General features: G+C 41.2%; 1 protein-coding gene and 1 long non-coding RNA gene across 10 annotated transcripts in view; one reads left to right on the forward strand and one right to left on the reverse strand.

Moving 5' to 3' along the window:
• The window catches only part of PHF20L1 (PHD finger protein 20 like 1), a 57,050-nt gene extending 43,079 nt beyond the window's left edge, over positions 1-13,971 (reverse strand). For 2 of the 8 annotated variants that reach the window (XM_086878533.1, XM_086878495.1), the window contains exons 1-6: positions 13,862-13,971; positions 12,735-12,840; positions 5,370-5,541; positions 5,140-5,224; positions 4,287-4,375; positions 1,792-1,854 (exon numbers count right to left, since the gene is read on the reverse strand). In XM_086878533.1, the coding sequence (XP_086734659.1) occupies positions 1,792-1,854; positions 4,287-4,375; positions 5,140-5,224; positions 5,370-5,541; positions 12,735-12,817 (492 nt within the window). In that variant the 5' untranslated portion in view covers positions 12,818-12,840; positions 13,862-13,971. Of the gene's footprint in view, positions 1-1,791; positions 1,855-4,286; positions 4,376-5,139; positions 5,225-5,369; positions 5,542-12,734; positions 12,841-13,231; positions 13,759-13,861 lie in introns of those variants that run through there. The other 6 variants (XM_086878539.1, XM_086878504.1, XM_086878543.1 and 3 more) reach the window with 4 other exon arrangements.
• An 81-nt stretch (positions 13,972-14,052) lies between these two features.
• On the forward strand, positions 14,053-19,756 carry LOC147655288 (uncharacterized). Of its 2 annotated transcripts, XR_015283684.1 has the most exons (4): positions 14,067-14,518; positions 15,342-15,495; positions 16,871-17,014; positions 17,730-19,756. It is a non-coding gene; the product is annotated as an uncharacterized LOC147655288 (long non-coding RNA). The 2 variants fall into 2 exon arrangements; XR_015283685.1 differs by lacking the exons at positions 16,871-17,014; positions 17,730-19,756 and having other exon boundaries at positions 14,053-14,518; positions 15,342-16,579.
• The last annotated feature ends 1,817 nt before the right edge of the window (positions 19,757-21,573 follow it).

Genomic DNA, 21,573 nt, shown 5'->3' on the forward strand with positions numbered 1-21,573 from the left:
AGTGGGAAGGGGAAGTAATGCAGCCTGCATGAAAATATGTTCTAAAGAGCACCCTAATTTTCAATCAAACTAAGCACCCTGGGATCAAAAACTTTCAGAAGATGTCAAGGTTCAAAAGACAATGATGAACCAAGTAGCCTCGTCTAAGTGCAACATGGAAAGGTGTTTTCTGATTTTCTTTGTATTTTATTCCACTGTTCAGATACTGTTCTTACAACATGGAGCTTACAGTAGAAAGACACATAACAATGAAACAAAGGTTGAACATTTAGAAGCCAAAGAGACACATTCATTATGGTGACAGTTATACTTTTTTTCCTAGATTGACACGTAAATTTAAGCTCAATGAAGAGAACCTTGACCACTTAGGATGGACAAGATTATATTAAGAGGTTCCTTCCAACTTAAAACAATTTTGTGATTCTAAATTGTTCAGAAACTATGGGTCCATTTTTGTTTTGGCTCTGAACTAAACATACAGGCACTAAAGTAACAGTTATGCCTGCTTTTTAACCTTGAATTCCTGTTGAGTGACTGCTCAGCAGCACAGGTCTTGACATATGAGAATTCTAAGATTCTAAGGTGACTATATTTCTTTTGTAGAGCACAGGAATTCTGCCTTCAAAAAGACACATTTGTGTCTTTTTCAGAATTTTTACCAAAAGATTAACAAAACAATCGAAGAATAATAGTGGGATCCTAAAGCACAATAAATTCTGAAATCTGCCTCAGGCTAATAGTATATCTATTCTATCAACTGTAATAGCAGGACACTAAATATTATAGATATCACAAAAACTAGATACAAATTTTAATAGTAGGACAAATTCCCAGATCATACAAAGCCAAGGGCCCAAATATGAACACATCAGAAATTAATGGAGAAAAGCAAAATCCTAAGAGAAGTTTTCCCTACTTTTCTTTAATTTCCTGATATTGTCTCCCTATTGGAAGCAGTTGTGTAACTCTGAACCACTTACTCTGCATCATCCAGCCTGATTTCCCACTTCCCTCAGTATCTCACTTCAGTGAGCTTCTCATTTACATATATAACAAAAAAAAATAAAAATAAAATACATCCAAAATGTGTATTTCCATCTTTTTCTTTCTTACTAAAATTCATCTTTCAAGTAAGCTGAGAAAATTGACAGGAGAATAGTAATGGCCCACAGCAGTTAGAAAACAAAGCATTACTTTATGACTACTGAGGAAAACTGTCATTATGCTAATTAGATTCACTAAATCAAAACACAGGAAATTACACGATCAAAAAATACATCAGCAGAAATTACTCAACAGCCCTACACATCAATTGGCTAAAAAAGTTGTATTTTAAAATATTCCTTGTGTAACTATAATCCTGCAACAGTGGGAAGGCAAAACCAGAATAATTTCCAAAATCCAACCCTTGCGTCAATAGCAGAATTCACACATACATCGCTCTCCCTTCACCTGCCTACAACCACCACCTTTTTGCTTCTCCATAGGACTAAAGATTCAGCTGCTTTTTCCTCTTCTGTCACACCATAACTTCCAACTCCCACACGTTCATACATACACATACATAAAATATGAATCTATTGACTGGCTGATTCCACATCAAGCCTGGATTCCTTACCCTCACCTTTCAATTCTATACAGTCTGCCCCACCTACATCTTGGCTCACATTGTCTCCTGTCACATCTTCTTTTTTCCTCTGGCCCATTCGCAAATCCACGCTTTTTCCTCAGCTTCCTCTTCCTGTGTGCCAAGTCCCCTCCCTCTCCTTCAAATCCCTCCTCAAAACTCACTTCTTTTGGTTCGATTTCCGTCACTAATCTCAGCTCCGGCGCTATCTGCTCCCTCTCGCGCGCCTGATTACATCGAAGATAAAACAAAAAACATGAAACAGAAAAAGTAAGTTATCCAAATATTTCATATGTGCTCTCACAAGGGCAGTCTCAATATCCCTTTTTTCCCTCTCTGTACTACATTAGTCAAAGATCTGTGCAATTTTGATTAATTTGTATTTATCTGAACCCCAGCTGAGTCTCAAGACTCATTGCAACTGAGACACACAAATATTTTCCACTCTTAAAAATTTTGCCCTTCTACTCTCACAACTGAGTCTTATTAAAACACACTTCTGCTGCAACTCAGAAATAGTTGGAGTGCCATAGCATTTACAGTCTCTTCCTTCGAGTCACACTAAGCTCAAATCAAAGCATTAATTAATCTCTATCTCTCTCCAGGTAATTCAAATTCTGCATGCTTAGCACACACCTTTCAAAAAGATCTTAAAATTTGTTAAATTTATTGATGTACTAAAACTTGAAGTAACTTCAGCTTACACTTATCCCCAGAAATGTATTTTTTACTTTGGAAATGCACAAAATACAAGTTACAGGTTTAAATGAAGCATTAAGTGTTGCATCTGACAACTCTATTTAATTTTTAAAATCATTTTACAGTCTTGGCATTTTTGTAAGCTTTACACAAATTTTAGTAAATATTTTCTTATAAAATAAATAATGCAAAAGAACAAAACCATCCATGGGAGTCTGAGGCTTAAACAAAGCTCAGTCTCAGATAACTGATTTTCAACCAAATCTTATTTCGTGTTTTTATTCCGAAATAACACAAAAACACTTAGAAAAACATTTTCCATTGCATTATATGCAAAATAAGTTGCAAGAAAAATTATATCTCTGCCTTTGAAAGCTACACAGACTTTCATGCTTACTTCTACTTTTGCAGGACTAAATGCTACAGCTATTATCAATAAGCATTACAGAATGCACAGTTGGAGGTGTTCTTGTATCCAGACAACTTAAAAATTCTAAATCCATCAGAAAGTGTAAATTTGTGCCCCTAACTCCTTCTCAAGATTTCACTGAAGCAGCCTACATTCAACCCCCAAGATGCATAAGTGGCACCATAACTCTCAACTACTGAGAAAAATTAGAAATAACAGATGAGCTGGACTGCCACCAAACAAGTTTGGACAACATAATGGCTGTGAAGTAATGGATTTACTATTTTTTTTTTAAGCTGAAATTGCCTGTGGCCTAAGAGTAGTAACTCAAGATTAGATACAACATTGCTCCCTAAAAAAGCACAGGACAGAATTAGGGAGCACTTTCCACTGTCACGGAAGATTTATTTCTTTTCGGTCACAATCACATTACCCGTACTACACACTGGTTCAACGGAGTTACTGTAAGTCCGCAGCAAGAAGCCAGGGTTAGTGTGACTATAGATTTCAGTTTAATCTCCTTCAGGAAACATCTTTTAAATAATGCAGTGATGTCTGCACTGAGTTCCAGTGTCCCTTGCATAGAGGATCAACCCTACCATACAGCTACCTTTACCCTGGAAGCCAGGATGTGGGGATGCTTTCAAGCCAATTCAATTATCCATCTGCCCTGGTCACAATACGGATGGCTACAATGGTAATTATGAAGTATTTGAAGTCTGCAAAGTTAGGAGTACTCTGAAGAAAACTAAGAGCAAATAAAGACCAGTTTTCATGGATTTTGTCTCAAACAGTTTCAGTGGAATAATTTCTCATTAAATATGAAAACACAGTTACCATGCAAGATAAATGCAATGGCACTTGCACTGAAAGCATGTAAGAATTTTCAATGATGTTTCCCTTTCACAAGTAAAGATTGGCCCAGTGACTAAATCATGTCCTCTACTTCATAGTCTCCCTCAACTTCTACTCAGCATCTCTTCTTTAACAGCAACTGGACATTATAAGAGGCAAGAAATACTTATCTGTCTGATTGCCCTAAAGCTCTGATATAGAGTGGAAAAGCCCAAAGTCATGTTTATAAGAACACTTGGGCAAAAAGCTCTCACAATAGCAAACAAAAGACAGGCAGAGGGTGGGGAATAAATAAATAAAATAAAAAAAAAAAAGAAAATCAGCAGCACAGGCTGCTGACAAGCTAAAGCTTTTTTCCTGAAAGGACACCAGAGGGAAAAGTCATTGGATGCCCCTGGTTTTGCAGACAAAGTAAGACAAGGCTTTGTGAACAGATTAGTTGGCAATGGAGTGTCCAACAGCCAGACATTTCAGTGAGGCAAAGCCACTGGAGCAGCACACTCTGAGGCATCATCCATAAACTGGTGAAGCAAGGCAGTGCAGGGCCTAGAATAAAATCTAATCAAAATCTAGTTGTGCTACTAGACACTTCTACTGTTTCAAGATATTAAAAACAAACAAAAAAACCAAACAAAACAATGAAAACCCAAACAACTACACAAAACCTAACAAAGCAACTGCTTTAAGTATTCTTACCTGCCCTTTTGCATCCTCTGGCATAGACTTGATATGCATCCTTTTAAGACACCGAATGACACCATCATAGAATTGCACTGTGAATGTTCCTAGAAATAATTGATGGAATCACTATGAGTAGTTAAGAAACAAACACACCTTGTTACTATGAAAGCTTTATGTTTTGCATGTTATTTTGTATGACAAGAGTACCCAGGTGTTACCACTATTCAGGATCAAGTGAGGAACAAAAAAACATACATAATGACACCAATGAAACCCTGCTTTAATACTGTTACTCTTTGTCCAGCTGGACAATTTCAGGTATGTTTAAGCTATTGAGTCACTTCTGTTCATAACTCACTGAAATAGTTACATAATATTTAAGATGTCACACTAGGGAAACAGTTCAACTTACACCCAAATCCTCATTTGCTCTAAACTACAGTAAAAATCTCAACTTCTTATGTTCATTAGGAATATCACCACCGTGAAGTATTTAATCTGTGTTCTTTTATCTTCCTATTTCCATTTTTTTTCTTCAATAAAGAGAATTAATTATGAAAATTTAAATATAACATTAACTCAAATCAACAATAGTACAAAACAGTCCTAAGGCTGTGCACAGGAGCTTCTGATCAGCGAAACAGTAAAAACAGTAAAAAAGCATTTTGTCTTCTAGGAGAAATTTCAGTTTTCAAATTTGATAAAGATAAAAACCAAACTTTTTACTAAACTTGATATACAAAAACATTTTCACTTAATATTGGAGCAGAGAGGAAAACTTTATAGTCATATTACTTTTTTAAGCAGACTAAATCCACACCACAGCATTTTCAATCAGATCTTACCAATGGACCACTGCAATACATACCCTCTTTATTAATTGCTTCAATCTTTGCAGGGTAATACCGACAGTCTGTCCAACGAGCTAAGACTTCTTCTCCAGGTTTAAAATCCTATTTGAAACAAATTTAGTAATTAATACTTAAATAATTTCAATTTTTTACAAAAATATTAAGAATTATGTGTTAGAGAGATTTAATGTAGGAAAAAAGTAAAGCAGTTTACAAAAGTCTAAGACAAAATACATGTGCCACTTACAACAAATTCTTCATCATCTTTCAGCCCCTCTTTCCTTAATGCTGGTCGCTCCAAAGGTCGCAACCTGTTGCTGTCCCAGTAAATCCACTCATCGTAGCGATGGCTCCAGCGTTCAAAATGCACCAACATCTTCCCCTCTTCATAATCTATCTTCTCAATTCGAGATGGATACCTGGAGTATTAAACATGAACCGCTAAGTCTCAAAGGTTTCTTTCTTGGTTTAGATATAATAGTGCCTACAAACTTCCAGAAAGTTGTACTAACACTTTGTACCGAAAAATCTCCAGGTCTGAAAAAGGCTAAGTAACTGAATTGGTTGGATAACATTTAGTTCAAGAATCTATACACAACAGTGAAAATTGGAATCAGGCAGAATTCAACTCCTTCTGCCCTTCACAGAAGTACTGAAATAGATTCAAAAGTGCTCAGAATCGCCTAAGGAAAAAAAAAAAAAAGAAAAAAAAAAAAGGAAGTTAATTATATCACTAATTTTTATTTTTTTTTACCAGTATTTATATTAGGGCTGCTCTAAAGTTAGCAACATGTGTACAGAAAAGAAAGACCACAGGAAAAGGACATCCACCTTTAACTTTCACAACTTGTTTTTCAAACCAAATTCTACTGTGGACCAGTAGTAAAAAAGCAGAGCTGGGGTTACCAATTTCCAGTCCTACTGCAAATTCTTCAGCCAGAAAAGCAACTGATGTATATATAGGGAACCTGTCAACATGATCAATTTTAAATATAATCTCTCTAAAATATTGATTGTGCTCTTAAAGGAATCTCTAACACTGTGTTCTGACTAAAATAAAGTTATCAGGAAGTACAGTCTTTCCTTCTTTCTTAGTAACTGGACCTGCACATTAAAACAAAAGATGTCTCTCTCAATTTGCTCCTTCTTTTCTCCTGTCCTACTTCTTCAACTGCAGTGATATATACAGCTTCCCAACATTTAAATATCTCAAGAGCTGCTGATTAAGAAAATCTCTCTGATTTTCTAGGTTACTACTGCAGGCACATTTCACTGTCACATCAGAATTCAGAGACAATCCAAGCTTTTGTTGCATTTCTCTAGTTTATACATTTCAGAAATGCTAAATATTTTTACACCCATTCTTTAAGACCCCAGTTTTTTCTTGCTGAACTTCCAAAAAAAGCCAGCCCACAAAGTCTTAGTCTAAAACAGAAAACTTTATTTTGCCACTCCACTAAACAAATCTTTTTCAAGATACTTTTTCAAGTCTTTCAAAGAAATAAGATCAGCCTCTCTTCCCCCTCTAAAGTAGACTGACAAAAACAATCTAATAAGAATGGTGAAGTTGATGATCTACTGCATTAAAACAGAATGTAAAACTTATAGGTCAAACCCGTATCCCAGCAGCAACATTCTGGTTTAACTTTGAGCAAGGCTTCAAGAAAATAAGTCAGCTATGAGATGGTTTTCTTAAGCCCTGCTTCTGGTTATACTTTCTTTTTAAGTCCATATGCAGCTACACTTAGAAATTTTTTATGAAAATTTCTAATTTTTTTCATCTCCCAGAGTGTTCGGTTTCAGACTTAGAACTTGACACTAAGCATCAGAAAAAGCAGGAAAAGCAGAGGAAAAAGTAAAGTTACTGTTACTACGGCAAGTGTGTGAGAAACAATGTAACCTATGGAGTTACAAGTAAAAGGATGATACAAGGTATTTAACAGAGGAAGAGAAGGAAAAACACCAGAAAAGCAACAGGGGAGAATGTTCATTTTGCAGCAATCAGAAATGAGAGCTTGTGCTGCAGCAGTGAAATGGAAGCCAAGAATGGTGATGCCCTTTCCCAGTACAGGTAGAAGTTTTAGGTTTATCACATGCCAGACACCAGTGATGCAAATCTATGGTTGTTTTACAAAATTCAGGGCCAGCCAGCTGAAAGAGAATTCTTTTACTACACATCTCCAACCATTATGGCACATCCCTACAGCAGTTCCCTTCTTATGGCCAGGAGCTTTCTGTGGGTAGCAGCAATAAAGACACCGTTCCAAGCACTGTGTGAGAGACAACAGAAGGGATAAACTGGGAGAACACAGCACTGACCTGGACGGAGCAAACCACATAAGAGAGGAATGCAAAATGAAGAGCACAGTTTAGAGACAAATATTTAAAATTATAAAGATGATTCAGCAGGCCAAGAATCAAGACATTAATATATATATATATATATATACAAAATCAAGAGAAAAAGTTAGCATCAGTTAATGAAAGAAGATGTGCAAAATATTAATTCTCATTAGAGATCACTTTAGATAAGACATGAAGCTCAAGGTATCTCTAGACTAATTTCTCTTTGCTAAATATAATTTCTACTATCAAAATCTTTCTAAAAGTCTATGATATGTCCTTAGAGATGGAACTGCCCAGGCATATGCAATGAGTTATTAGGCAACCCAAACACAATTCTGTATTTAGCAACAAACTATTATCCTCAATATCTACTAAATTTAGCCACACATTGTGCCACAAATATGTACAAACAGTAATATTTCACAACTCTGATCCCACAGTGGATGAGAGCAGAACATAGGCATTGCAGAACTTACTCCTACAAATTATCCCCTGCACAGAAAGATCTTTTTGGTAATTTTGTATCTTTACTGAAAAGAATCAATTCCATGAACTAAAAAGATTAATATGAAGATTATTACATCTCACACACTTGAGAAATTTTATGTGGAAGTTCCCTCTATCACAGAGTTAGAAGTTCAAGGCATTTGAAGAAATACTGCAAAATGGGATACAAATATTGTTCTTTACAGTACCAAAGAATAATAATATCTAAGGCCAAGACCACTTTCCAGTCAGGTTTATTCCCCCAGCAGGTAAGCCACACTATGTCATCACAATGAAACTGAGATAGAACCAGATTTGACAACACTTCATCAGCACAAACCAGAAAAACACACTCTAAAACTTGAGGGGAAAGTCTTCACATTTCACAAAAAACAAAACAAAACAAAACACCTCAAACAGACCAGCACATTGAAATTCAATAATCAAGGAGTTTCTTTTATGGGAAGAATCAATATTCTGCAAATTTTGGGTGTGCTTTTTCAAAATGGTGCTGGAAAGAATATGTAGTAATCACAAATGAAGTTACATCCAAATTTCAGGGGGGCTGTTTTTCAAAGAGAGAACAAGAGAACTGCTGTTAGCTGAATTTATCTGCCCAGTTTACACATTGCATGCCCTCCATTCTCAGGTTCCAATCTTGGTGATTCCAACTCATTGGAATTATGCACTTTTTTTGGAAAACCCTACAATTCTATATGGCTTTAAAATTTATACTATAAAGCCCTGGTCAGGCAACAACAGAGTTCTAATATTTATACAATAAAAAATAATTGAGAACTTCCCACTTCACTTCTTGACAGTGTAAAAAAAAACAAAACACACACACTAAATATTTTTTCCAATGCACTCAACACACATCAATAGCCACAGACAGCACTTTTGAAAGGTTAAAGGCATGATGTGAAAAAAAATAAGTGACCAAAAAGTGTGAACTGCCCTGTGAAATGGGAAAATAGGCATTTCAAACTGTAAAAAAGAACACAAAAACATTAGTAAATTTGCCCAAGTTTGCACCTACAAATTCTACAAACACACTCATACTTCTTGCCTTTGCAACACTGGTTTAGAAAGTGTTTCCTTCTACCTCATAGAGTATGTAAAACCAAATACCCTCTGTACTGACTTTCACAAATAGTGTTCTAGTGTCTGCAAAATCTGCAAACACTTATTTCTAGGTCCTCCCACATTTCTTATACATATATTGCATTAAATACAAAGCAGGTCCTCACCTCCCTTTCAAACACCTGCCAGGTAACCCGGTCAACTGAAATCCAAACCAAGGACTGGACTAAGTAAGATTTTGTACTAAGTAAGATTTCTCAAAGTCTTTCAGGGAAAAGGCTTCCTACATATTGGGTGGGGAGGGGTGGGAAAATCCATCCAGATAATTAAATATACTAAGAGGAAGTAACATTGTTCTGAAAAGTAACCTATTTTAGAGGGCTGTTTCCATTTGGGAAACAAGAGCCATCTATCTGTGCTTCATTACCTAACTTAAGACTTTAGTTCGAGCAAATTAATAAAGACTGCGGTCTCAGAAAAACAGTAGTTTTTTTCAAATCAGTGTCTGCTGCTTACAGGACAACCAAGAGCTAGAACCAAAAAAAAAAAAAACAAAAAAAATACAAAAGCATCAAAAAAGGAAGAGATGCATCTTTAAATACATCAGCTTTGCAGGGACAGTGTCCTACTTGTGGGAGCTGACAGCTCAAGAACTGTCTTACACCCAGACAAGCACTTGCAGGTATGTGCAGCTCTACTGCTTCCTCATCTGATGTGTCAGCAAGAGGCAGAAGAGAGTGTATGCACATGTATCAGTTTTTCAAAGAGATCACAGGGGAATTCAAACTGAAAGCAACCTCAGAAAGCCTCTAGTCCAACCTCCCACTCAAAGTAGGGTCAGCTATGGCAACAGGCCAGGTTTTCCAGTGTTTTATCCATCCCAGTCTTGAAAAACTCCCATGCTGGAGACCCCACAAACTCTTCAGGCAACCTGATCCACTGCTTGACTGTCCCAAGAGGAAAAAGATTGATTCTCTCTGAACTTAGTCTGAATCTCTCATCTCAGTTTGTGCCTGTTTGACTAAGTCTTGTTGATGTATAATACCCTGTAGGTATTGGAAGGCTGACAGTGGGATCTCTGAAGCCTTCTCCAAGCTAAAGAAGAAATTTCTTCACTCTCTCTTCATAGGTCATACACTCAAGCCCCTGATCATTTCACATACTTAATAATTTTCTCTTTTACAATTTTGAACCCCATCTATTATCTGCTGACATATGATGACATCAGTTTTGATTAGAGCTGCAGTTTATGGTTTGCTTTAGCAAATTTCAACAGAACAAGTGGTACAAATTCTTTATGCAAGACAACCCCCTGCAACAGCGTAACTGCTGCGCTTGATAAAGCAGCAATTGCAGTTACCTCCACAATAAAACAAAAACAAACAAGCCCATTGACAGCCTGTCTCTCCTGACCAGTTTGACCAGGCTACAGTCTACTCTGTCATGGTACATGACAAATGACACCAGTGATCCAAACACTGTCTGCAAAAACTTCATTTAAAACCACAGGGCTTTAAAGCAATAAGTAGACAAGGAACACAGATGACTTCTCCAAAGTTTAAAGAACATAAATGAAACATGGAATTCAATTGCAGCAAATACTACACAGTTGAAAATTTAAGGCCCGCAAAAGTACCTCATAAACAAAAACATACTTTACTGTATTTTTTCTTACATCTTCTAGAAGCCTTTCTTGATTATTTAACTAGTCATGATTATTAGATGACAGCAAGCTTTCAGGAAAATGGAGAAAAAAAATTAAAATCCTTTTAAAGGCTATTTTTCAGTAAGTGTTCTCAGTTTGTCACTTGCAGAAAGACTGAGCTAAGCAATACCAATGCTCTTCCATTTGGCTTTTGTTAAAAAATAATAAAGAGATTTCATGTAAGTTCAGCAAGTTTATTTTCTTTGAAGTATGTATTTCTGCATGCAAATGAGAAGAATGCATATAGATTATATATAGAAAGAATTTTAAAAACATCCACCACCTCCTTATGCAACAGAAAGCCAACTAAAAAAAATCCCATAGACTATCATTGCAACCCCTGACACCCTAATAATAGCACAACAGTAGATTTTCTGTCACAAGGTATTTGGTTTTGTATTATTAGTTCATTCTGTATTACAAGTTCATTTGAAATACAGTCCTGTTTTCATTGTTGCTGCAACTGCTAAATTTTGATATTAACTTTCTTCTGTATATGGCACCACAAAGGTTTACATGCATTTAAACTTGACCTGGGTTTTCCTGGTGATACAGATGATAAATCAATTCCAAGTTCAGGATAAATTCTATTCTTTCTGAAAACACCCAGCAACTCAGCTGTAGAGCTTGTGACATGGCCATGCCTGAGAATCCAAACCTAGACAAGAACTCCAGCACTGACATGCAACCCTTCCAAGAGAGAAGAGTGGGTAGGTCTGACACAAACTATACACTGGACATTCAAGGTGATTCTTTTGATATAATTAAACTATTTTTACATATTAATTTTTGTTACCTGATTACATTAACCAACTATCTCTATTCATAGAAGATGCTATAAAAAGTTTTATTGTTCTATTTTGGATGTTTTCCTTAGTCTGCCATTCAGTTACAAAATCAGTATGCTGAAAACCCAGTCTACAGCAACAGGTAAGAACAAGAACAGTTCTATAAGTCCTTTAGAGTCAATTCATTAAGAAAACACTCTTCCTATAATTAAAATCAAAACTCTACAAATAAAAAGTTTGACCCAACTTTTTATACAGAGCACATAAATAATGGAACAAACATGTCAACACTACACAGACTTCTCTCTCACATCATTTGGAGTTAACAGGACCAGATATTTACAGGAACATGCTGAGGTCTCCAGGAATGCAACAGAAAAGCAGGTACACACCTCTACATTTCCTAGCCCTAATAAAACAGACAGCAGCAAAGAAAAAATTTCTAGGTAGAAGTATTAACTACTTCTGCCACCTACTTTAACAAAACCAGGGAGTTTTCAAACCCAACTAGCATGGTCAGTACACATCAACAAATTAGCCCACTTGCTTTAGTAAAATTTTTACTAACAATTTATTTCACCAGAACAGCTCCTTTCACAATACACATGCTGTGCAGCATAGTCCCTGTGCCCACAATTTCCATTTCATAGTCTTTGAATTCACAATATGCCTGGGTGATTGCAGAGTCACACTTTTAAGCACTTCATTCCTCCAGCTGTTTAACACAAACACAACTGTACCTTACCTATCCCATGAACTCCAAACCAGGATGTGTTGTTGTTTTTTTTTTTAAATCAGTTTTGTGAACCTGTCAAGTGTGACAGCTGAATACAAAACAACTCCCCTTGCATGCCTTCAAATGAAAACAAAAGAAGTCTTTGATCATGAAGTTTGCCTCATTGACACACCGATCACCTCAGCCATAACACTGAATTCCACACTACTCCAGAAAAGCTCTTTGCTTATTACAGCTGCACAAGCCAGTAAAAGCAAATAAACACAAACCCATAGAAAAGTTCAGCTCAGTTTCTGAAGGGAGAATATTTTCCTAAAAGCTAACAGTTTTAGAGGACTTTGGTGGAAATTCATAAAGTTCGTATGTTGAAACTGTCAACATGTGGTGCACTGATTTTAATAATCAAAGCACACAAACTACACAAAAAAAATTATGCTCACAGCAAATACTACACAAAGTCTTCCGTACCATTTTTGTAAATAGTCCAGTGCCTCCAAACGAGCACCAATCTCAAATGTGATTCCAGGACGATTTGGAGGCTTTTTACTCATCTTGATATTGTCTTTTTCACCACCTTTGAAGGAAGGAAAAAAGTTTCATTAAAACACATTATGTTGTTTAAAATGTGTCACTGACAGCAAACATATTCCAGAGGGTGAAAAGATGCAAAATTTTGATCCTGACTCTGTTGTTAACTGCTTAGCTTACAGAAATACAGTCAGGGCCCAAAAAAAGGCATCAAAAAACATTCATACATAGTTTTATTCATATTTCTTTCCCTTCGAAAAAAATCTGTTGTCAACCTTAACAGTAAAAAATAATAAGGAAAAAACTATAGTGCTCATCTCTGGAACTGTACTAGACTGTAATTCCTTCACATTCTTTTTAAGCAAAATTTTAATTTACCTACAGCCAACATGTGTGCTTTCCTCGGGTGTAGAAAAGGCAAACCAATAAAAACTTACCTTATCAAGAACAGATAAACATGGCCTAAAGGACAAGTAAGATGAAATTAGCACGAACAAAAAATAAACAAAAACCCATCTTGAGTCCTATACACTCTGGAGTCGCACTCATAGCACTGAGTTTCAGTCACAACTGGCTTCTAATTTTATTTTGTAGCTCAGTCACTATTAAAGAAAAAAAAAAAAGCAAAACAAAAAACCCTCTCCGTGCAACTACTGTCGCTATCACCGAGACTTTCTGCGGCGCTCCCCGCTACCACCCCAAGCCCACTGGGCGAGCGGGAGTGCCGGGATGCGGGGTCGGAGCCTCCCTGCCCCGCAGTGCGGGGGGAGCGACACCCGGCCCCCGTTCTCCAGCGGGGATCCCCTGGAAGCGCCGGGAGCGCGGAGACATAAAGGGCGCAGCCCAGCCGGGCTCGGAGCGAGAGGGCCGCGGCCCGGCGGGGACTCGGCGCTCGGCACACCCGGGGGAGGCCCCGCCGGACCCCCGGCTGCGGGCGGGGCCCGGCGCGAGCAGAGCCGCGGGCGCCGCCCCGCCAGGCCCGATCGCCGTGCGAAGGGCGCCGGAGCCCCGTCGCCCGCGCTCCCTCCGCATTCCCTCCTCGCCGCCCCCGCGCTGCCGGCCCTTACCGCCCGCTCGGCTCGCTCGGGGCCCGGCGCGGCTGCCGCGGGCTGTCCGGCACGGCCGCCCCTCACCGCCCCATCCTGCCCGCGCCCCGCGCGCGTCACCGCCGCGCGACGCGCCCCGCCCCCGGCACGTGACTGCGCAGGGGCGGGGGCGAGCGAGACAAAGAGCGGCGGCCCCGGGATGGGAACGGCGGCACGGGGACACGGACACGGGGACATCGGCACGGGGACACCGACATGGGGACACCGACATGGGGACAGGGGCACGGGGATACCGGACTGGGGACAGCGATAGCGACACCGACATGGGGACACCGGCACAGGGGCAGCGGGCTGGGGACACCGGCACAGGGACACCGACATGGGGACACCGGTCCGGGGACACCAGGCTGGAGACACAGCTTGACACAGCCACACCAACACAGCCCTAGTGGGGACAGCGTTAGGGACACAGCCACAGCCTGAGCGGGGACACTGACACGGAGATACTGACGCAGCCTGAGCGGGGACACCGGGCTGGGGACACCGGCACGGTGACACTGACACGGTGACACTGACACGCCATGGCCTCACCGCCGTCCCCGCCGCCGGCACACACAGCCAGCCTCCGGCTGTGTGTGAAACAGAGCGGAGGGAGTTGTCCCGTGGAGGGAAAGGAAGGTGTTTAATTAAGGGGCTGAAGCATTTCTCGTATTGGGAAAGGCTGGGGGGGTTCAGCCCCAGAAGAGGCAGCTGAGAGGGGACCTCAGCCAGGGCTGTCTGAAGGGAGGGTGTCGAGAGGATGGACCAGGCTCTGCTCGGTGGTGCCCAGTACTAGGACAAGAGGGAATGGGCAGAACCTGATACACTGGAAGTTTCAGCTGAATAGGAAGAACTTTAGTGTGCAGTGACTGTGCACTGAAATACTGCCTTAAGAGGGTGTGGAGTCTCTCCACTAATTCAAGTGGACACAATCCTGTGCAATGTGTTCTAGAATGACCCTGCTTAAGCAGGGATGTTGAACCAGATGGCCCACTGCTGTCCCTTCCAAGCTGACCAGTTCTGTGACACTGTGATTATGTGAGAGGGAGAAGACTCAGGGCAATCACTGAGGTGGTCCTGGAGGTGCCACAGCTGTGGCTGGTGGCCGTAGGACAGCCCCAGCCAGGCAGCAGCCTCACAGTGGCCTGTCTCTGCATCTGGTGGTTTGTTTTTTTTCTTGCTTTTATTCATCCCAGCCTCCCCCCATGCTGCTGAGAGCAGGGTGAGGGAGCAACTGGGTGGGTGCTTGGCAGCTGGTGCGACCAGCCCACGGCTGTCCCTGTGACACCCAGTGGTGTGATGACTGTTCTGTTGCTGCTTGCTGTGCTGCTTATCACAGTGTTCTGTTCTGCCTGAGAGATCTATGATAAATGACCATGAGCCAAGTCTGGCATTGACCCCTGCACTGCTGCCATCTCAGTGCTCAGTGAAAAATCTCATGGAGTCTTTCCTTCTTCTCCAGGACAGATGTTCCCAAGCTGGTGATGGCAAGATCAGCATCATCACATCCCCATGGACGTGATCTGTAAAATAAATGTCAAGTTTCCACCAATTAATAAAAAGGCTTTCCTAGCCATAGTGTATTTCTGGAAACTGCAGATTCTGGATCATAGCTTGTGAGTCCTTTCCGTTTAGTGACCTTTAAGAACTTTTTAAAGTCTATTGAGTTTGTGTGGCAAGACTTTGGTAGTGGGGGGCTTCTTTGAGAAGCTGTCAGAAGCTTCTGCCATGTCCACCAGGGTCAAAGCCAACTGGGTCTAAGATCCACCACTGGCCAATGCTCAGACCATCAGTGACAGAGTTTTGCTTCTGATGGTAACTGGTAAGTGATCTCAGGAGTGATCCTTAGGAGTGCCCTCTCCTCCTGCCCCAGAAGCCTTTTGTTATATTTACTCTCCCCTGTCCAGTTGGGAAGGACAGTGACAGAGTGGCTTTGGTGGGCACCTGGTGTCCAGACAGGGTCACTAAACAGCAGCAGGACAGAGAGGACAGTTTGTATGGTAGCCCTTGGACTTGTCCAGAGAGTACCAGCTGTGAGAAGCATGCTCTGTGCTCACCTGGAGCCTCTGGCAGAAAACACCTGGAAAGAGCCAAGGTTGACCTCCGGGGTTCTCAAGCTGAGGGTATCAAGGGTCTGAGGTGTACTAGATGTTCACAGCAAGGGGCACCTCTACAACAACCTCTACAACGTCCACTTGTGGCCCAGCTCTACAGATAATGCAACTGAAGCTACATGGAATAAGGGGGTAGGATTGATCACACAGTGGGCTCAGATGAGGAACTCCCAGTGCCTTTGAATGCTGAAAGAAATCACCACTGATCCAGGAGGCAGAGATTTCAGAGCATCATCTGAAGAGGTGGCTCAAGCCCAACAATGTAATAAATAGCAGAAAGTGAAATGCAATATGATCTGTTTACCAATGCTTCCTGTTGTGTTGTGCAAAACCATCTGATGTGGAAAGCTACAGGGTGGAGCACAAGTTATGGACCAAATGAATTCATTGGACTTGTATGGATGTTTGGGGGATGTCCCACAGGCTAATGGAATGACATCTGTGTATGTCACTGGACAAGGAGGAGGATCATGATTGATGATGATGTTGATTACACAGCAGTGTGGTGTCTGTTGCTGAATAACCCTTCCACAGTGTCAGCACTCACTTTTGCTTTTTTTTCCATTCATCTTCCCCAGAAAGTAGGCAAGGATTGGGCAAGAGACTGGGAGGGGCAGAACTAGGGCAGTTGGCCTAAACTGGCCAAAGGGATGTTCCATGCCATAAAACACTGGCCTCAGCAAGAATACCTGGGGCAGAAGAAGAAAAGTGGGACATTTTTCTTCCAAGGTGACCATTGCTGCTAGATGGAGGGGTATAGGTCTGCTGATGGGAAGTACTGAGCGCTTGCCTTTGAATTTCTTGGGGTTATTTTGGGTTGGGTTGTTTGGTTTAGGGGTTTTTGCTTTCCTTCACTTACTAAACTATCCTCATCTAGATTTGCAAAAATTTCTGGAGGTGCTGGTTGACAGCGACTGAACACGAGCCAGCAGTGTGCCAAGAAGAACAATGGCATCCAGGCTTGTAGAAACAGTGCAGCCAGCAGGACTAGGGAATGAAATTGTCCCTCTGCTCAGCACTGGTGAGGATGTATCTTGAATCCTACACTTAGTTTTGGGCCCTCGCTGCAACATAGAGGGGTGGAATGTATCCAGAGAAGGGCAGTGGAGCTGGGGAAGGGTCTGGAGCACAAGTCTGAGAAGCAGCTGAGGGAGCTGGAGGTGTTCAACCTGGAGAAAAGAAGGCTTAGGGAAGACCTTACCACTCTCTACAACTGCCTGAAAGGAGGCTGTAGCCAGGTGGGGGTTGGTCTTTTCTCCCAGACAACAAGTAAAAAGACTTGGAAAGGCCTCAAGGTGTGCCAGGGGATGTTTAGATTGGATATTAGAAAGAATTCTTTACAGAAAGAGTGGTCAGGCATTGAACAGGCTGCACAAGGAAGTGGTGGAATCACCATTCCTCAAAGTGTTCAAAAACACATGTGGATGTGGCATGGGGGGCACGAGTTAGTGATGAACAGAATGGTGCTGGGTTAATGGTTGGACTCAATTATCTTAGAGTTCTTTTCCAACCTTAATGGTTCTATGATTCTCACTTTGTTCTTCCCATTCTCTTCCCTATGCCACTGCCGGGGGAGTGAGCGAGTGGCTGTGTGGGCGTTTGGCTGCTGTTCAAGGTCAATCCATCTGCTTCATTTAGTCCCCAGGAGGCTGCCTCCCACTTGAGGAGTCTTTATAGGCAGACTGTTCAGTAGGATATTTTAGAGTATTTGCTATGATGGTTTTTTTCCTCCCTAGATTTTCCTTTGTTACCATTTTCTGGAAGGAAAACAGAAGAGACTGAAGGAAGAAAAAGGCTTGAAGAAAAACAAAGGAAACAAAATAAGAAAACAAAGGAAAAAAGGATAATTAATTTCTTTTTATTATTTTTTTTTTTAATGAAAATGTTGCCATTGCATTCATTTGAATTCTCCAGTTCTTACCTTGGTGTAGTTTTGTTGCAAGCTTTGGTTTAGTGGGTTTGCTACAAGACAGTGAAGGTTGTTGTGTAAGGAATGAGCTCTCTCTGAGCAGCAATGAATGTGCAGCATCAGGATAGTTAGAAAAGTGGAGGTGCTTCTGTCCAAGGAGTGGGAATGGGGGAAGATAAAAGAGGCCATGAGGATGGGGCTGGGTACATGGGAGTCACTGAATGATGTTCTTGACTGCTGAAGGATGACTTATTCCATGGTGTAAGAGGGGCTCAGAGGAGTGTGTGGCACCTTGAGCAACACATTGCAGCTGAGGCTGTTGGGAGGGGGAGCAGAGCTGACAGGAGGTGACAGAGGCACAGCAAGCCCCAGGTGTTGATTAATATAGACTAAAAGCACATCTGCACGCACGAAAAGCACAGGAGGACAAGCCCATATAACCCCCAGCCCTGGCAGCTCCCAGGAGCAATGAGCCCATCAAAGGCCCATTTCCTCAAGCTCAGAGGAGCACTGGGATAAATGCTGGTGGGAACTAAAGTAAAGACTTAGAGGATGGGACACTGGATACAGAGTGCCACGTGTGACTCCTACCACACTGCCTTCAGAACAGCAGAAGTCCACTTGTGGCCCAGCAGTACAGGGCAGCATTTCCTTGCACTATTATCAAAACATTTAGGAAAACAAGGAGCCCCAGCCCCTCTCCCCATTTCTTTGTTGATATTTCATGTATGTATACCCATCCCTGCTCTGCTGTAGCCCACAGGCACCCACAGCCCCTCCTGGCCCTGGCTTGACTATCTCAGTGCCTCCCTAGCTCTGCCCATGGCCCAGGACCCTGTTCCACCATAAAGCCAGCAAGGAGCAATTTAGATGAAGACATTTTTTATATTCTTTTAGCACAAAACCATATCTGATATTTAATCTTGTCTCCTAAGGTCTACATGGCTGCATTGCTCATCTGCCTTCCATTTTCCTTGCCATTTCCAATTGCCTTTTCCCTTTCCTCACTTATTCCTAAAGCCTCTATCTTACTTCAAGCTTGACACAGAGAGACATCACATTAAACCTTTCCTGTTAAAATGCTCAGTTGGACAGGGGAGGGTGACTGTGTGGACCCATCCACAATGGAAAAAGTCTTAGTGGTTATTTTCCTTCAGACATCAGAGCATGACAAGACAGAGATGCTGGAAAAGAGATTTCACTATTTCTGCTCCTCACAAAATTTGATGTTTAATCTTGTCACGAAGCATGTCTTCAGCTTTGTCATGAATATACAAGCCATAAATTGGAAATTGGAAATCAAACTGGATGGGAGATTTTATATTGCCAGTTGGTGACTCACTGAGACTTGGAGGGGGGGAGAGAGGATTTCATAATCAGCTGAGCATGAGCTCATGATGTGCTGTTGATGCTGAAAAGACTAATGCAGTCTTTGCAAAGCACATGCACATGGAAACACAGAGTAGGAGTAGAGAGGTGACATTATTGCTGCACTTGGCACCAGTATGTGGTTATTAAAATAACTTACTGTTCAGAAAACCCATCCAAAAACTGGAAAGGTTCAGGAAAGGTCTGGGAGAAGGATCAAACACCTGGGAAAAGAAAGATATTATGGTGGGAAACCCAGACATCAGTTTGTTTATTTTTCCATTTTTTTTTTTTCTTGTGGGCGATTGAGTTAGGCCATAAAAGAACTACTTTAAATGTCAGATATTGCAATTGTGAGGTGACAGTCAATAGAATAAAACTTCCTTGTTGTTTTTACTCTTATTATAGTAGGAAGGTATATTTAAAATTGCTGCTGGTGCTTGTATTCAAATGGTGTCTGCACAGTCTCAGTCTGGAAGACATGCAGCAGCACCTCTGCCCTGCTCTATCCATCTGCACAGGCAGCTTGGTTGTGGCACAGCTCTGTTCTGTCATCATCTGTCCTTTTCCTGCCATTTCCTTGGTCTATTTTGGCTCCATATCTGACATTAAGCTGCTATTGCCCCCTCTTCAGTTTCTCTGCCCTTCTTCTTTCATGCCAGAAACTTCCTCCCCTCCAGAAATTCTTCCCTCCGTGAAGATTTCCATTATCTCACCGAACTTTTCTCTTTCCCTTTTAAAGCCCTAAACTTTCCAGATGCTGGGAAATACCCTGAAGTGGACGATTTTTGAAGCATTTGGCCTTGCATGAAAAAAAAAGTCACTAACACCCATTACCATGGACACCATACAAAATAGTAACCCTGTGGGTTTGGGACATCAATCCCATCTTTTTCTAATTTTGAAAGGTACTGAAGCTGGACATTTTAATTGAATTGCTCACTGGTTCTTTGCAGAGTGCCTTTAAGTCTGTCAGTGTTTTCTCTCAGAGAACTGGCTGTTTGCCCACAGGTGCTATGTTCCACTGCATTGCTGGAGAGGGGGCATGAAGCTGTAAAGCAGAAGTAAGGTTCCCTACTGGCAGTATCTTAAGGGTGAAGTACAGTAAGGAGAGAATTCTAAGGAGTGAGATCTGGTAAATCCAGGTGGGTAATGAAATTAGCATTTAGCAGGTAGTTCTGACATTAGTGAAAGGGTCTGAAATCCATGCAAAGAAAGAAAGAGCAAACATTGGCGTTTGATAGGGTTAAAGGAAAACCTTGAGGCAGAAGTTGCTGCTCACCAGAGTGGTACCTCCTGATGCTCTGCATGGCTGGGAGGGAGCAGCTCCCTGTTTTGGATGCAAGCAGCTCTGCTGTGTCATGTTACAGCCTCACTAAACCGCTTTCTGTGTATCATTTGATATTTCTTAGGGGCATATGGAACATTCACCATGCTATGAATATTGTTTTCCAATGAATATTATAGACCTCTTGAGATGTACTTCTGCTTTTGCCTCAGAAACAGTGCTGTGCAATGTGTCACTTCTGCCTTTCATATTGCAGCCATATGTCTTGGATTGTGCTTTGGTTTTAGAGGAGATTCTGTAGATTGGAATACATCAGTAAATATTTTACTGAATTTTCCTTTACAGCCTTGATGAGAGCTGTGCTGAACAAAAGCTGTAGTAATAATACTTGCTCCATGCACTGATTTTCTAGATTATTTCCATATAAGATTGAAATGCAGCGTACACTTTCGGGTGGATCAACAGAGCACTTGACTCACAAACATATCCCAGTGGGCAGTTTTTCATGGTCTGCATTTCTGAGAGCTGACCTCTGGGTGGACAGAATTTGCAACTTGTGCTGAAGGAAAACAGAATTCTAAAAATCACACTCCTGGTGGAGTCCAGGAGTGAGAATGAAAAATACTCAGCAGGCAATAGCAATCACTTTTTAAAATTAGTGTGATATTTTCCTGTCTCCTTTGTGGTCCTGTGTAAATTGGTGTCCTCAGGGGCTAAGGATGGTTGCTGACTGTGAGATTAGCCCTTTGTGCCCAACCCTGCCTGTAAAATGCTTGTAATGCATTTGTTCACAGGAACACTCATTCAGGGTAGGAGTCACTTGTTTCTTGGTACCTGGCCATTGGGTCTGTGCTGGTGTTACATGGGCAGATTCCTGGAAGGCTATCAGAGTTCTGCTCTCTGTCCTTAATTGCCTTGTAAGCCACATTCAAAGCTTTGATCTTTATGCAATGCTGGATAGCATCCAGGCTGTAAAGCCACTCTGCCTCTAGTGTGTCACGGTCTTCCACTGGAT

Source organism: Cyanistes caeruleus, chromosome 1 (assembly GCF_971803275.1).
Source record: "Cyanistes caeruleus chromosome 1, bCyaCae1.hap1.1, whole genome shotgun sequence".
Lineage (NCBI taxonomy): Eukaryota > Metazoa > Chordata > Aves > Passeriformes > Paridae > Cyanistes > Cyanistes caeruleus.